The 17774-nt window shown below is 39.5% G+C and overlaps 1 protein-coding gene across 5 annotated transcripts in view; it reads right to left on the bottom strand.

The window, feature by feature from the left end:
• Positions 1-5396: 5396 nt before the first annotated feature.
• RELCH (RAB11 binding and LisH domain, coiled-coil and HEAT repeat containing) overlaps positions 5397-17774 on the bottom strand; it is a 73632-nt gene continuing 61254 nt past the window's right edge. Inside the window, exons 23-30 of one of the 5 annotated variants that reach the window (XR_014316911.1) lie at positions 15715-15797; positions 14673-14736; positions 12902-13040; positions 12078-12194; positions 11342-11430; positions 10260-11014; positions 8471-8541; positions 7130-7191 (exon numbers count right to left, since the gene is read on the bottom strand). Coding sequence is in view for 2 of the 5 variants with exons in the window: in XM_082753299.1 (XP_082609425.1) it covers positions 7071-7191; positions 8471-8541; positions 11342-11430; positions 12078-12194; positions 12902-13040; positions 14673-14736; positions 15715-15797 (684 nt within the window). In the remaining 3 variants the exon portion in view is untranslated. Of the gene's footprint in view, positions 7192-8470; positions 8542-10259; positions 11015-11341; positions 11431-12077; positions 12195-12901; positions 13041-14672; positions 14737-14922; positions 15006-15714; positions 15798-17774 lie in introns of those variants that run through there. The other 4 variants (XR_014316912.1, XM_082753299.1, XM_082753300.1 and 1 more) reach the window with 4 other exon arrangements.

Below are 17774 nucleotides of genomic sequence, written 5' to 3'. Positions count from 1 at the left end.
TACAACAGCCTCCAGCCTCCCTCAACCTTCATGCACCCGCATGGCCCCGGAGGCTGTGAAGCCAGCCCCATTTACTCTTCCTAAAGCTCCTTTCCATGCTTAAAACCTTCTCAGCACCCTCTGTGCTGCTCGCCCTGACATGAGGTTGATGCCCCACACCATGCTGATTCTCCTGGCCCATGGCTGGCAGCCGGTGCTGCTGCCCCTTCACCTCAAGAGCAGCCAGGCCAGGGGTGTGCTGCGGGGCTTTAGGGAGCTGTAAGGCTTGCAGCTGTAGGGCCAGAGCCCAGCCGAGCTGCCAGAAGAGTCGTGGCCTCTACGCACACAGGCTGGCCAGCCCACAGCCCTTCTGCTGAACAGAGCAATAGGGGGACAGGGGGAAGGCCATGGCGCTGAGTGTGCGCAGGGGGTGATGCACAACGCCTCCTTCGCCCGGCGCTTCGTGAGGCAGCACGTGAGGCCTCGGTACCGCAGGTACCTGAGGATGCTGAGGATGGCTTTTGCTCCTGGGGGGAGACCAGTGGAGATCCTTGTGCCGGAGCCACCTCCCCACCGGCAGCAGCTCATTTTTTTGAAGTGCTTGTATTTGACACACAAGGAAATGCTTCTTTTTAAACAGAACAAGCTGTTAAGTCTCTTCCCCTTTTCACATTTAGCACAATACCAAGGCTATGAGCAGTGTTTATTTACCAGCTGCTCACTCTAACCACAGATTTACAGGAGCAAGCTCACTGTCACCAGCAGTCAGACGCCTTGTCCTCTGCCTGGGAAGGTGCTGAGGGCAGCCCAGCCCTGCTCAGTGCAGAGCTGCTCCAGGCACTTCACTCTTACACAGCAGCTTTGTTATTTTCATTCTGATCCCTAATCTTGCCTGAAGTATTTGCTGAAATTTTTCTGTCTTTTTTTTTTTCTTTTTTTTTTTCTCCTTTCCACTATCTGAAAACAGCCTCTTTTGGAAAGCTCAGACGTTTTCCTCCGAGTTAAATTTTATGTTTCTGAGCCAAAAACCACAGAAGCCACCACTGGGTGCTTTATAGTCTTAATTATGTATTGCAGGAGATTGTTAGAAACTGAAATGCGAATGCTTGGAAATATAAACTAGAGAACATATAGGAGAAAGTGTTATCAATGCTCTTTCGTTTATTGCATTTATAATTCCGTGCAGCACAAGTAAAAACCAAAGATTTACACCAAAACTGTTTTTTTTCAGCTTTTCTTTTATAGAAAAGATACATTTTGTATTATCAAGTACTGTTTTTTGTTTTTGTTTTCAGCTAGCTTTGCAAAACACATACTTCGAATAAAGATGAAATACCTGAAATCTGAAAGTTTCGAACTTCTTATGGCAGCTGGGTGCCTGCTGTTTCCATTCACTACTGTGACGTGCAAGACTCTACTGGGCTATCCTTCGCAGTGCTCTTTTTAAAGAAGAGGGATGGAAAACCACGTGCAGCCTTACAGGTGCGATGGATTCAAAATACCCTATTTGATACCAGGACCCCTTCCTTTGTGAAGTCTGCCACAGAAACAAACCAGCAGAGCAGACGATAAATTAGCAGTGGCATGGTTTGTTAGTACAGATCTCTTCTTACCTCCTTCCTAGCAAGAGAGAAGTAGAAATTGCATGCCAAAAATATGTCAAAGAAGTACAGCAGTCAGTGCCGTATTGTAAGTCTTACAACTGTCTGAAAATGAAGCAATTTCAGCAGTGGTGTGCAAACGCCTGTTTTCCCAGAGCTTGGATAAACAGTGACTAATTCCCAGACAACCAGCCAACTTGACTCCTGTCATTCAGACATTTTCAACCTGAAAAGCAAAGATAAAGACTGTTTTGGTAGATACAGCAGTCGAATGCAAACAACACCTCTACACACGTGAAGAGGCTCACGTTCACATCCCCAGACAGGCTTTCACTGGGTCTCCATTGAAAAATTCCATGATTTACCCCCCAAAAAAATCTATACACAGAAAACACCGTCAACTTGAAACTGTCTTCTTCCTCTGAAGTACACATTTCCACAGCAGACTATTGCCTAATCTGCCTAAGATTTTCAAACGCACACAGTATTTTTCATGACAGAGCAACTATCAGGAAGCTTGTAAGGCACATATGGTGTGGGTTACACCAAACACACTTCTGACAATCCCACAGAAACGTACCAGAGCGGAATGCCTGTCAGAAACCTGAAGTCTGCTGCATTCAGAAGGAGCAAGTGCACAACTAGCCGCTGCTAACACACCGAATGTTTGAAGTATGTGCAAGCACTCATTGAACTGATAGCTTATCACCGACGTTATCACCTGTGGTGATAACCATGCCTGCATACTTCTGGAAGGAAATACAAACGTTGTGGTGAATTTTTAACTTTGAACAGTTGTTCGCGCTGGTGCTGACCTCCAAGGCTGAAGTCCTATGTTCATCCTTAGGACAAGAGCAGCAGTGGCAGTACTGGGAGCTTTCCCTCTGCTGCCCAGAGCACTGACTTACTGTGCAGCCTGGAGATACATCTTTGAGGCTGGCAAAACACCCAAGAGCCCACCCCACTGAGAGGAGTGGCACCATAACACTTCTTTGAAACACCATGCAGCACCCATCACCAGCCTGACAGAGCCATCCTGCCACGTTATCTAGCCCCGTGTGCTGAACTATCACGAACGTCTTTGAAAACTCACCACAATGCTCAGGTGACTCACCCGTGGATCAACAGAGCGCATTCATCTCTCAGCAAAGGACTGAGTTGAAATGAAACCTTGCTGCCTAGTAAAAACTACAGCTGCTGCTTCCCTGTCCCTGCACAACACGCTGAAAGGGAAGGTGCAACAGGCCTGGCAGAATGACACACGGCATCCTACAGGCTTTGCTACAGCTGCTGTAACCACCGCAGGACTCCATCGTGAGGTGTCCACCTCAGCTGGAAGGAGGTTTCTCAGCTTTTGGGAAATGCACAAGATCACAATCAACATAATTTTTGGAATGGGCGTACTCAAATCCACAGCAAACAGCCCTATTTGTATGCACAAAGGACTTAAACAGTAGAATTCAAAAAGGGCATCTGCCTCTAGGACGGAGATGTTGGAGGATGTCCTGCTGGGGATGCTGGTGTCCCAAAGCGTGCCTCTCGCAGGTTAGGGTGCAGGCCAGCCCCAAGGGTGGAAGGTGAGGGAGACGGTGAGGAGTGCACACAATGCACGTGCTGGGAAATGAAACAGGCTGGATCACGAGTCACATTTTCAAGTCACTGATTTCTACCATGTAACTGCTCGAGCTTTCTACAAACTGGAATCTTCAGCTGGAGGAAACTTTCCACTAGATTGAAAGTACAACACAAGTTCAAGCTCAGTACGCAGTAGAGGCTCCTCCAATGAACCGGGCTGTTTGCCACTGACCTGCACGTCTTTTACAAACTCTGTAGGCAGAACCACCTTTCGTACAGCTTCCTTGTAAATACTGGAGAGCATCAAACGTACAGGCAGAGCGCTTTAGAAACAGTTTCCCTGGAAAATGATTACTCATTAGTGGTTACTTGTTGAGATTTGCTAACCCCTGATATATTGCCATACGCTATTGAAATCCAAGACCTGGCTGGCCAATGTACGGGAAAACAACACTCCTCCATGCCTCTGTCGGCCAATTTCATTGCCTAAAACAAACTAGCTACTCCTATCTTTTTCACGACCTGAATGTTAGCTAGAAATACCAGCCAAACACACTCAGCAAGCCAACAAACCAGTTTCCTTGACATGCTGTTGCCTGACACGATCCTGCAGTTCATCAGTTATCCTGTGATTCTGTCTAGGATGAACACCGTGCCAGTCAGCCCATTGTATCAGCATAACAGTGGCCTTCTACTCCATGAAGCTTTCTCACCTTTACTTCAGTATCAACATCAGCAAGCTTTATACAGAAAAGTACTTAAAACACCTTCAATGAAAGATAGCCATTTTTAGAAACTGCTCTAAAACTCGTAGAACAGACAAATCCTAACACCATCACAACATGGAGTACAGAAATAGTCCACATTCCTGCTTTTTCTGCACCATTATTAAATCTTATCTGCACGTAGCAACAAATTCCGATACAATAATTCTTTCCCCTTCTTCACCAGAGATATTTCACCTGTAAGCCTTTGAGGTCTTTAAAAGACGTTTAGATGTAGAGCTTAGGGATATGGTTTAGTGGAGGACTGGTTAGTGTTAGGTTGTCAGAGGTTGGACTCGGTGATCTTGGAGGTCTCTTCCAACCTAGATGATTCTGTGATTTTCTCAAAGACCTCCCTTAATTCTCATTGATTAGAATATAAAAAAATATTAACTTACTTTACTTAAAATTTAGAAAACAATCTCTTTCAGAACAGAGTACATGCAAATAATGACTCGTATCTAATCCACACAACACATGTTTAGATCATGAACACTCACCCAGGCAGCCATGTATTTTCCACCCATCGACCATCTTTGTCTAAGAGCACAGGAGTTGATCCTTTAAATTTTGTCTTTTAACATTTTTTCTGTAAACATTTTGTCTTTTACAGAATCCTTATTTTGGCAAAATTATAAGTGACTGAAGATAAGTCTTTGAGGATGAATTCCTTTCCATGCTGGCTATCCCTCTGTCTCGCTTTAGTGAAGCGCTTTCGCTCAAAAGGTTCACTCAACTTGTTTTATATAATAACAGGAAGAAAACAAGTTGATTTTAAAGAAAAAAAATACATTTAATTTAAGAGCTCTGAATCTTTTCTATCTCACTGCTGAATGCAACAGTGCCACTGCTTGGAGGAAAAACAAAAACAACACTACCCCCCTTCCACCCCCCAAAGGAAAAAAACAACATACACTGAGACATGAAATTTAGGAGGTTAAACTCCTGGAGACTACCTGCAAGATGGTTGTTGCCTACACAGCACTTTTTTCAGCTCAGTGGTCATGACAACGGAGCTGGTTTTTCTGGGGTTTCTCAGTCAAATTCCTCCTTGGATCAGCTAGTATGGAGTAAAACGCTGACTACCGAAAGCTAAACTTTGCAAGTTTACAGATGCTACATTTACACTCATAAACTAAGGAGGCTCTCATGCCACAATCACCCATGGTTAAATTGCTGTCACAGCTTTTTGGCTTGTGCTGATCAGCAGGTTTCCAAGCTCTGGCTGAAGTTCAGTGGGGGCTACGAACCACTCTCACAGGCAGGCTGCAGACAGCTGCCCTGCTGTAAGGAGTTTGGCTGTAAAATTATTTCAGTCTCAGGACTACAGTGCTACATCTGGCACTGCAACTATTTGTACAGAGAATGAAAAAAAAAAAAAAGGCTGAAGGATTTCTGTGTATTTAACATAAGGGCTGTTTTGATGTGATCATCATCTTGGAGAAGAGAGGAAATAGCAAGACACGGCAGGTATACAAAACTTTTTATTGACAACAGAACAATAGAGAGGAACATCACCACTTCCCATTCCTCAGGAATGTCTCCATTTCACAGTCAGTCTGCTAAAAGTATACTTTCATGGTAACAAGCAACAAGAAGGCATGGAGCTGTCTGTAACCTCAAGAAAAATGGTTCAGTGAAGGGTAAAGGGACTGGCAGTGTGCAAGTGTGCAGCAGGCCCTGTCACAACACAAACACGGCAGGCAACCGTATACGCAGAGCCAACAGGCACAGACACAAAGCAGTCAGAAGCCTCAAATTCCCTCTATTATTTCCACTCGAGGGCACTATGTGAAGTGCTGCCATCCATATCCTGCCCCAGGAGATTGCAATTTCTCCCTTCGCTCCTTTGCTTCCCTATCCTTCAAGATGTTTATGCTTCCAACTGAATGGTGTCGTCTCAGAGAACGCCTGATCGCCTGATCTTTTAGAGTTTACCACATCTTACCAGTTTATGCATGCACTTGAGTTTGCTTTCAGAAGCTTACATTGACATAAAGGAAAATAAAAAAAAAAAAGTGCTGCATAAGAATAAACGGATTTAGTTGTTAATGCTTCCTTGCTAAGAAAAACGCTTCATTACAAGATACTCCTTGTAATGGTTTTTTTTCATAAAGTATGTATGCAGTCTACCTAACACCTGAAGGAAACTGCATGTCAAAACTCCTTACTATAATTTCGACTATTCTGAAATGAAATTTGAACTGAGATTCAAGCTAAACGACAAAATCTGTGAGTACACAGAACTGCACAATGAATGCAAGACGAAAGCAGTCTTTCTCCTGCATAAGGTTACTCTGCCTGCAGAACTGTGTTGGGACCCTGTAGTAGTTTACACATTTGTTAATCTTCATTTATCATGTTTTGCCTTTACTTCAGCAAATGTGCCTCTGGATGTGCAACTAGTTGTTAAAGTGCTTTAAAATAAAACAAAAACTCCAACAAAACAAAACATCCCTCAAAAACCGCAACAGATGTGAGAATTTTATCTGAAGGATTTTGTACAGCATTTACAATGTCAGCATAAAGCATCTGAAACATGAGCATTCCCTGCAGACTGATGCAGTGCAAGCAGTCTTAGACATTAGATGCTGCAATTCCTCTGGATTCAAGATGCACAATACTTACAAAAACAACCCTAGAAGCACAGACAAATGCTGGTGGCTCCTCCTCTTCTTTTTAGAAACATAATAAAAAAATCTGCATTACTCTTTCATAATTTAAATACATAAGTAATCTCCACTTTTATTACTTCATGACAATGACTTCAAATTTACATTATTTTAAGTACCGTCATAATAGCTCCATGTATAATACAGATATTTGCTGATATCCTGTCAGAAAATAATAATAAAAAACAAAAAAACAAAACCCTTCCACTATATAAAAAAAAAAAATATGCCGGAAAGACAAGAACACAGAACAGGGACTTGGTACAGACTATGATTTCAGTTTTATATCAACCACAGTTAACCCAAAATTAACAGGTACACAGCGATATTCAAAAGCAGTGCAAATATCTTTGGAGGTTAGAATAAAATTATACTACAAGAACGTAAGACAGAAGAAATAAAAAGGCAAGTACTTCAAGTACAGGAACCAGTCTCTGTGAGGTCCATCTTAGTGTTAGCTGGGAGCTCCTGTTCCCATCTTACTTCTTCCTCTGGAACACATTAGCCAACATTGCACCCGATGTAGTCAGCTGGCCCATTTTGTTCAAAAACTTGGTCTTTGTATCCTCACTCACAAGGCTCGCAGCAATCGACATTGAGCTAGGAAAGACAAAAATTCAATTACAGAAGACTACAAACAAAAAGAACACTGTGCTGTTCTTTAATAAACATCCAAATTGTCTTTGCCTGTTAGTGGTTTAAAGATGACAGAAGATCAATCCATCATGAAGAATTGAAGAACCATCGCCATCAAGCCCAGATACATATAATACCATTCACGTAACACCATAAAGTGAATTATCATGGCCTCAAGAACAGTCCTAGTGAAAAGCAGTAAAACATTTTTGTGCACACTATTTTTTGCTACCTTTGGAAGTCATCACACTAGCACTAATTAGATATTTGACGATTGCTACAGTGACAAACATCTCTGTGGAAAGGTCAGCTTTACCTTCTCACCAGAAATGTCGATCTTTATCCTTCAAATATTATGTTTAATACAAGGACCACAGTACTGGATTAGACCAAGGATCTATCTAGCCCATGTATCCTGCCTCTGACAGTGACCAAAAGCAGACATGCAGGGAAGAGTAAAAGCAAAGCAAGTATAAATGGTGGCCCCTCTCCTTAAAACTCTTATTTTCCAACTGCTTCTGCCTGAGCAGAGTCCAGAATTTGCATTGTCTGTCAACTTAGTAACTCCCAATAGATTTTTATTTTACATATTTGCTCAGCCTTCCTTTGATACCCTGTACATTCCTTGCCCACCCTCGGGCACAGCTCTGTAGGTTTCACCTGGCAGAAAAGCCTTCTGGTGGCTGCGAATGTGACCCCTGCCACCTTTCCACGAGTGCTCCTACTTCATACGTACAGAGTCCAAGTTTCCACAAGCAAGACTAGAAAGAGCAATATACTGAACCTACACGATGCTACAGCTGTTCTCATGTGCTCTAGTCACAATAAAGCAAAACCAGCAGTCTGGAGTAGGCTTTTAGCACTATGAGAACTTCAGCCTGCAGGCCATCCTCATGAAAGAGGGATGTGAGACGCCCGCCACATGCATTGCTTTCAGCACTTAAACTAAGCACCTCCTGCCTTCTGAGATTCAGGACAGAAGCTCAATTACTGTCTTCTAAGGATCAAAAACTAAGAACAACGTCATGTGGAAAACAGGAGCTTCATTACTATGATACAAATAACAGTCTGTCACCCTGTGTTTTACACCAGAGAGACAGAAACAACCAAAACTGAACTAAAGTTCCTAAGATGTGCTTCAGTGCAGGATTTCTGGTCACAATCTTGGACACCATTCTGGAAGATCCTCCACAGAACATTATGCTGGAGGCACAGGAAAAGAAAAGAGAAGTGAAAGCCTCACCCCTGTGGTTCTTGGACGGTCTTGTTTTCCACTTTCTGTTCACATTCTTTTATCATGGAGCTTAAAATGACCTAAAATGAATAAGGAAGAGATAGATATGATACTTTTTCTGTTACATCAACACTTCATACTAAATCTGCTCCCCAACTAATTTTGACACTAGCAGAACCGTTTAAAATGAATCTCCTGTGTTTTTCAAGTGCATTTAAGTAGCAACCATCTGATAATGCCTTGGAGTAGAAACAACAAAACCATTCAAAATACTTTAAGGAAGAAAAGATTTTTGAACCAGTTACAAGAGTTCAAGAGTTCCTTCTGCTTCCCTCCTATTTTTTTTTTTTAAAGAGAGCCAAACCAAACTCACTTCTGTAATGCATCTTCTTATCTCCCTTTTTTTCAAACCTTACTTTTATTAACAGTTAACTTTTAAAAACACTCATCTTCCCTATATTTTCCTTTAGTTTTCAAGTATGTTTTAAAATTCTTGTAATTACCAGCATGATGCATGAACGAAAAAGCAAGGAACAAAAAACAAAAAGCATAGTAGTGTGCAGAGATAACTTAATGGAAAGGAAATGTGAAAGTAAACTTAATACATCATTTCTCTGATGTCTTCCAGGGTTACTATAGATCAAGTTGTTTTTTGTTTTTTTTCCTCCCCCTTTTACTTTAGCAATTCCAGCACTAAAGTTTTCTGCAGAATACTTAGGACTAAACTTCCTCACTTGAAAGACTGGCAATAGAACTGACTGGGTCTTAGAGATCTCTGTCGTGGTGCCTACAAGCATCACGTCAGGGCAAGGAGCAAGGCAAGGCAATTCCAGTTCTGCAGTAAAAGCCATAGTGAGTTTTCTAGCACACGAGTTGGAGCAAATATTTTAAAGCTTATGTTTCCGTTGGGATAAGAAAATAAAACATTTGGCATCACGCCTGAAGACAATCGCTCTCAATAATCTGTTATTTATTTATTTAAGCCTATTTAAGCTTTCATTTCCTTCTCTGGCTACAGGACTCAAACTGAACTACACAAGCACATAAGCTCTTTTTTTTTTTTTTTTTTTTCTTTTTAGAACTGAAAATGTCCTTACACTTTTCGAGTTCCACTAATGACTACACAAAAATGAAGTATTAATATTTGTAACAGTTATCTCGTTACTCAACATAAAAGAAGAAAGAAAATGAAACTAAACCCAACTTTTGCCTACTGCAGCTTTCAGGTGTTCCTGGACTTCCCAATATACACCGCACCTCCCAGCTCACTCTGAACACAGAGTGTTCAGTTGCCTTTGATTGATGCTCAGACCACTACTGTCCCAATCTGAATGCCCTCTGAAGTCAGATTATTTCCTCATAAGGTTTCAAAGTCCTTCACCCCCCCGTTCCACAGATAATTAATATAGAATAATATCATACAGAGCAAACATGAATTAGACTATAGGTTATTAGGCTAAAAATGTAACCAGAAGGGAATTTGCTACCAAGTTTAAGAATTTAGGACTCCTAGAAAATATAGTCTAACTGAATTATCTCACTTGACCAACATAAAGAACAGTAATTACTTTTCTCAAGTACAACACAGTCCCTGAAGAACACTATTAACCTTCAGAAAAGACATTCATAAAGACCTTCCTTCATACACTTAGACTAAATCTTTTCTTCCATTACTTGGAGTGTTCAGACTGTCAAGATTTTCCAGCATGCAACTAAACTACTTCTCTTACTTTCAGGTGCTGAATTAATCCCTATGTATTCCAATCCCTACTAGTGTTCATCATCTTCAGGTACTTACAAAAAAGACCAAGACACATGGCCAAAACTTTCAAGCTTCTCAAGCCAGTTTCTCTAGATAGCTCTTTGCTTTTGCTGCTTTCTGCGAGCACCTACGATGGTAGCTCTCATGTTGTCCTGTCTACTTATTATAACCTGCTTTTTATGATTCACGGGTTCTCAGAATGGTTGATGTTGAAAGGGACCTCTGGAAACCATCTAGTCCAATCCTGCCTTCTTAATCAGGGCCATCTAGAGCGGGTTGCCCCAGGTCATGTCCAGATAGTTTTTGCACACCTCCAAGGTACAAGACTCCACAATCTCTCTAGGACCAGTGCTTGGTCACCCTCACAGGAAAAAAAGTGTTTCCTGATGTTCAGATGACACCTCCTGAATTCCTGTTTGTTCCCACTGCCTCTTGTCCTGTCCCTGAGCGCTACTGCGAAGAGGCTGGCTCTGCCTCTTTGCAGCTGCCCTTCAAGTGTTTGTACACATGGATGAGATCCCCCGGAGTCTTCTCTTCTCCAGGTTGAACAGTCCCAGCTCTTTCACATCTCCTCATAGGAGAGATGCTCCAGTCCATTATCTTAGTGGTCCTTCATTGGACTCTCCAGTGTAACACTCTCTCTTCTCTGCTGGGGAGCCCAGAACTGGAAGCCATGCTCCAGATATGAAGTTCATCCCACATGTTTCAGGACTATGTTTTCTTATCCTTTCTCTTTGCTGAACTTGATTATCTTTCATCTCCTGAACTCCACCACTTTTCACTTCCATTTCCTTGGATGCATTGTGGCCACGGATTTTAGTATATTATTGTTTTAATGAAAAAAACAGATGGTAAAAACATTTATTTTTATTCAGTCTGCAAACATCTGTGATACTAGCTGCAGTTCAATACTTCTCTTCAGGGTACTCAGCCTGAAGATATAATCAATTTTACAGATTTTAAGTCATGGGATCTATTTCTTCCCCCCCCAAACCCTCAATGTTATATACTTTGATACTATTTATGAGTAGCTTTTCTTAACTTCTGGTTTTAAGTATCATTACATTTCAGCTCTTGCTGACACCTGTATCTCATACACAGTAAATGTTGCTGCTCACCTCATGCTCTGGTGAGAGATGTTCCATGTCACTTCGTAAACACTTAAGTCCTGGTAAAAAGTGATTGACCATTAAATCCTCTGAAATAACTAGAAATCATGTTGTTAAGGTACTGTAAAGATTGTCTTTTGAAATTATACAATTTTATTCTGTCTTCTGATACAATTTTGTCCTACTGAACACAGAGACAAGCTACAGCAGCAATACCCAAGAAAACAGCACAGCTACTTCAGAATTTGCTACTTTACAACTAAAAAAAAGAAAAGTTTGAAACATATGTAACTTCGTATCTTTCATACATCAATACTGTTTTTTCCATACGTAAACATATGTGTTTTTACAGTTACTGGTTCAGATCAAGGGATTTTTTTGAAAGTACTTAAAGTGGTCACGCACTGGAACAGGCTCCTCAGGGAAGTAGTCACTGCACCAAGCCTGTCGGAGTTTAAGAAGCGTTTGGACTGTGCACTTAGTCACATGGTCTGAATTTTTGGGTAGACCTGTGTGGTGCCAGCAGTTGGACTCGATGATCCTTGTGGGTCCCTTCCAACTCGGGATAGTCTATGATTCTGTGATTCTGAGTTCCAGCTGCTGTGAAAATCTCTTTATACTGAGCAGATCGTATTTTAGATCACACATTCAAAGACGAACTTTGTTATTTCTCAACTATTAATCTTCTCCCCTCCCAACAGAATGAATACCTAAACTTCCCCTAAAAAAAAGGGCAAAAGGATACAACAACAGGAAAGAGCGCTGTAGGCTTCAAACAGGTGGGTGGCGATATCCAGTCTCTTAGAATCCACGGACTGCTGGTTGTTGACCAAGGCTAACTTGTGCAAGTGTGGAATAACAACTGTAAAAAGCAAACACTGGCGTAAGTATTTGAAATTGCTTTCCATAGACGTGCTTAGCATTAAGCATTAAGCTGTTAGGTTACAATCGCAGACATCTGAAACGGCACGCATCAATGTGGGATTAGAGCTGCAAATAATGGCTTCTGATGGAACTGTTCATGCAGGCGTAATTGACCAATTCCAATGTGAAATAACAGTGTAGTAAGAACACCTAAAATGAAAAACACTCCTCAAAGTACCACCTTTGGAACAGGAACAATTTACAGAAAATATTTTGTGACATTATTATTCCCCTGTCACTGAAGCTGTCTAAAATATGTTTCTATTTTATAAATACAGCTCATCAGCTAGCGAAAGAGATATGCATGTCATGAGAAATCTTCACCGACTAGACAGGAAGAGGAAAGCATTTTACATGCTAAGTAACTCAGAAAAGGCAAATTCATGTTTTTTCTTGTGACCAGTCCCTTTCAGCTTCGAAATAATTAAATTTCCACATGCTGATGTGTTGTAGGTACATCAACGTGAGCTCAAGTGAAAATTATATTGGCAAGGTCAAAAAAAATATATATAGGGACACATCTAAACTCTAAAAAATAAAGAGTTTTCATGGATTTATTTTGTAAAAACAGTATCAACACAACAGCAAACTATTAGCCTCAGGACAATAAGACGAAGAACTCATCTTCCCAGCAATGCAACTTACATTCATCTCGAAACCTGGGCTCAGCATTAGGTCCAACTCTTCCAAACGTTTTTATGATTTCTGTATGTAGAGAATGTTGGTCTTGATATTGAGGGTCCTCCAGGAAAGATGCCAGCTGCATTTTTACCCTTTCCAGAAGCTTAAAAAGTTCCCAGAGAAATAAATAATAAGTTCACCAAAGAATTAAGGTGTTAGAAACATTAAGCTCAGAGTACATCTATAAATGCTCTGTATTTTAGATGATAAACCTTGGACCTTCTGCTCACTTACAATCTTTTCTGATAGGATGTTCCAACCTGCTTAATACAGCTCCATATTTTAAAGACTTAACAGTGTTTTACTCTGATCTATCTTTAACTATAGGCAAAGAGTGCTTTCACATAGCCAGTCTCTCCTCCTGAAGTTTGCTTGCAATTTTTATCTATTGTAATTTCCCTCATTACTAAAATCTTTGGAGTTTCTCTTTTAAAGACAACTGAGTTCACATTAGTTTCTTTGTAATATATCACCTAAATAAGATGAAAAAATTCCTGCAGAAGACAGATGCATAGATGAGCTTCATAAAAGCAATGGAATTAAAAAGATTACTTCAACTAAAGGCTGGAAAAACTGAACAAAATACAAATATGTCTAAGATGACAAATACTTCATTTGCACTCAAAGTTGTTAAAGTAACATTTTCTGCTACATTTTGGAAGGAGCTACCACCTTTGTTCTCTAAGGTTTATTATAATTAGTACAGTGAATACAGTCATTTTTGTGCGGGAACAAAACCGTATGCTTTCCAAACTGATTATAGACATGCAATCCAAACTGCAAAATTGTAACTTAGCCATCTTCCAAGTACTTGTGAGTCATCACTGACTTCTTACTCACATTTCCTCAAATGCATTCTTTTAGAGTATGTTGAAATTACAGGAAGAATGCAAACTCTGCAAAAAGTTGCAAGGACTTTACAAAAAAATTCGATTGTACAACTAGTACATAAAATAAAATACAGTATTTCTATAATTAGAGCAGAATCCTAGCCATCTTGTTCAGAATTCTGATTTACTACAAATGTTTCATCATTTAGAAAACAAGGAGAAATTGCATATCTACATTATCCTGAAGTGCCATTTCATTTACTGCACTGTGATGTCTTTTCATGTCTTCTTGGGTACCACATGCTGAGACAGTTGCAGAGGACCAGCAACATGAAAGAACTACAAGAGACTTGTGCCCTTCTAAAGTAGTTGGAAGCCAAGCACGATAACCCGAGCAATCTAAAATGGTGCAATGTATTTATGCAGAGGTAATCAAATCCTAACATGACTTTTTTTTTCTAAATCAGCTTTTTAAAATGAAGCCACCTATTTAATTTGGAAAAAGTGGATTTGGATTTCTCAACTGTATTAGAAAATGTTTGTTTGTTTTACATATTTAGCCATGGTTTTCCCATCTTTTAGCACAGGCCTCTCCCTTTGCTTTTTTTTTTTTTTTTTTTTTTTTTTTTTTTTTTTTTTTTTTAGTTTTTGGCTTGATATTTAGAAGCAAATGTTTTTCTTAGTTAAAAGATGGTTTGCTTTTTTGTATAAAAATAGTATGCAAAACAAACAAAAAAATGAAACGAACAAACAAAAATGACTACAGAAAAAATGGAAAGCATTTTAAAAGAGAAAACAAACAATGAAGAAATAATTTAGAAGTTTTTTTTTTTCCTTTCTTCTCCAAGTTCATTAATAGTAAGTTATTGGATTTATCAAACCAAGTCTGACTAAAGGACTCTTACCTCTCTTTGAGTAACAGTTTCCATGATGGTCCCAAAAGCAGGAATTGTTGCAATCCTCACTGAGCTACAAGAGAAAAACGGTGTCTTTTAAGACCTATTCAACATTAAGAATATAAATAATTAAAAATAGAGCAAAACTAAAAAAATTAGTACTTTAAGTTACGTTAGTTTCTAGCAATGACAAAACAAAAAAAGCAGACCAGGAGAAAAGACAGACAGGATTAACTCAAGGTCTCAATCTGAAACTCACAATTCAGGATCACTGGACAAGGTTACAAGGGCCGGAGCAACCCGCTTGCCAACTAATGCTTCACTCATGCCTCGAAGAGTCAGCTGTAAACCAGTCAACATGCAATAAAAAATGGTTTGGTAAACTGGAAGGAGAACTGGGTTAGCTGTGACTGAGGATGGGCAGGCAGACTCTTGGGGTTTATCTTGTTTTAGTCACCCACACAGTATATTAAACTGATTAAGACACTATTCATGCTCTAGTGTTTATTGATAATAAACCTGTTAGTAAGATTAGCAAAGCATCCCTCCTTAGCTAGAAAGAAATATCACATCAGAGTATTATATTATATATAGTCCAGGAATTTAAGTGCTATGGTTGTCTACCAGAAATTAGGTACTGCCAAGGCTGTTCCACATTTCAATATTGCAGATGATACTTTATAGTAAAGCTGGTAGCATTACAGAGCACATTAATATGCAGCTTTCTACTAGAAATGATTTAAGCAAATGTCAAAATTGAAATTGTGATTCATTATAAAAATCAAAAATGACATTGATTTAGTTTTCTACTTAAAATGTATTCTGTTTTTCTTAAAATTAAAATTGTTACTTAAAATTTATTCTGTTCAGTTCTAGCTGTTCCAATAAACCTTTCTATTTATAGGTAGGCGATTTTAAAGTTACATTGGTTTAGAAGTAATTACTTTTTTTTTTTTTTTTTTCTCAACTAGAATAAGAAACACAACTGATGGTTATTTCTTCCTAAGTATTAAGAGGGATGCTAGATGTATAAGACAGTCAGGAAACTTACATTTCAGGGTCACTGGAGAGAGTTATGAGAGCAGGAACAACTCTCTGAGCTACCAGAGTTTCATGTACCCCCTTCACCAACAGCTGAATGGTCGGAGCAGGGGGGTTATCACAGGTGATGCACGGAAATAGCGAGCACAGTATCATGGGAAGAAGAACGGCACAACCAAGAGAGAGAAAGAAAAAACACAAAAAGCAAACCAAAATTAGAAGCTAAGCAAATACTGCTACACTAGTGCTTCATAAATGCAAAGGCACGAAGAAAGCTGAAGTGGTCTGGCAATCAGCACAAACCTGACAAATTCCATGACACAAAGTAGTTTTCTCTATTTTCAGCAATTTAAAAACACAAACTTTGGAAAGTTTAGGAAGTAATTTATGCATTATCATTCAAATCTTTCAAAACACTACAACGATGCCAATTCGACTTTGACAGTCTAATCTAAACAGTGCTCTACCTCAACGGAATGGTCTTTCTTACAGTATGGGACCGTCAAATGCAAAATAAGATTTCTTTAGTTAGGCCAAATGCATGTGCTCTTCTAAAAAAACAAACAAAAAAAAACAACCAGCATCTTCCCAGAGGCCACTAAGCTTTCCACAATCATTATTTATTTTAGATTTAACAGCCTTCTAAGCAGTCTGTATGTGAAACAACCCAAGTTATACTTGCTGGTCTATGCAGGTAGAAAATGGATAATAATCCTTGATTTAACCATGAAATGTATTTCACCAAGTCCTTTTGAGTACTAAAAGACCTGTTTTTTGCAATACATCCCAAATATTAAGAACTGAGATCACAGTGAAATTTATGTCATTATCCATAAATATGTGGAAGTTGTTTACACTTAGGCACTTCCAAGTGTTTTTTTTAACATTACTTATGTAGCAACCGTATATGTATTTGTATACACTTGTGAACTCTGTGTTTGTGAAGCAGATGCCCTTTACATGTTTTCTACCTATAAGATAGCCTCATTTTTAGAAAATGGCAGATTCTAAACTTTCCTCCTCAGCAAACAGTTGTGTTTTGTTTTGCTTGTCTTTATCCGCGTTAGTAATAAAGGAAAAGCATCTTATATGTAAGAAAGTCTGCCTGTATTTGATGGTTTTAGGGGATAGGCATAATGAGTTTGGTGAGTAGTTTCTGAGAGAAATTTGAAGTATGTTCTCAATATTTAGCTATATTCTAATTACCTACATTACATCATGAACACAAAGTAAATTATCTGCTTTTTCTCCAGAAGTGTCACAAGAGAATATGTAAGATCTGTATGCGTCATGGGGAAAGCAGTACCTGGTAGTGTATCATGCAGTGCTAAAATCAGGCAAAAAAATATTTACACTAACTAGAGAATTTTACATTCTGCTATTTGATTGAGCATTCTGGTTTTACCGACTCTGAATTTAAATCATGAAGTCGATTAATTAAAGACTGGAAGGAACCTGACTTTCCAGAAGCCTTCTACACAAAGGTGTGATTTTGTTAAGCAATATTTGTGCATGTGTGCACACATGCTGTGAACATAGTGTGATTACAGATAACTGGAGAAGGAAGCAGAGGGGAGAGAATTGTTAAACTGCGTAAGCATTACTGCTGCAAAACACCCAGGGGTGGAAAGCTGCAACTTCCTGCATTCATAATTCACATAGTACTAGGAGTGCACTAGCAAACTACTGCATTTTAATACTAATGCTTTTCATGATTATTTAGAGTGGCAGCAACTTAAAAAGTGCTGCTGTATTCAGCTTTAGGAGTACTCTTCAAACGGATGTTGAAGACAGAGCTCACTGTTCAGCCATGGTGACCTTCCTCTAATACAGAGAAGTTAAGCAATGCTTACTGTTTTCAATTTTGAACACACAGGCTCTTTACTTTTTTCTTTACTAATCTGAATTTTGAGGAAAATCTGCAGGTAATGTAGCGCTTTGTGATTAGCAAACTTTCTAGAATGATCTCAGTTCCATGACTATGTGACCTGCTGCACTTCTAATTAAGGTAAAGCATGGCAAATGGCATCATTGTCTTACAGAAAACAAAACATGCTTCATGATTCAAGT

Source organism: Aythya marila (genome assembly GCF_965140915.1).
Source record: "Aythya marila genome assembly, chromosome: 2".
Lineage (NCBI taxonomy): Eukaryota > Metazoa > Chordata > Aves > Anseriformes > Anatidae > Aythya > Aythya marila.
Note: the sequence above shows the minus strand (reverse complement) of the source record. Positions and strands in the feature narration are given on the sequence as shown.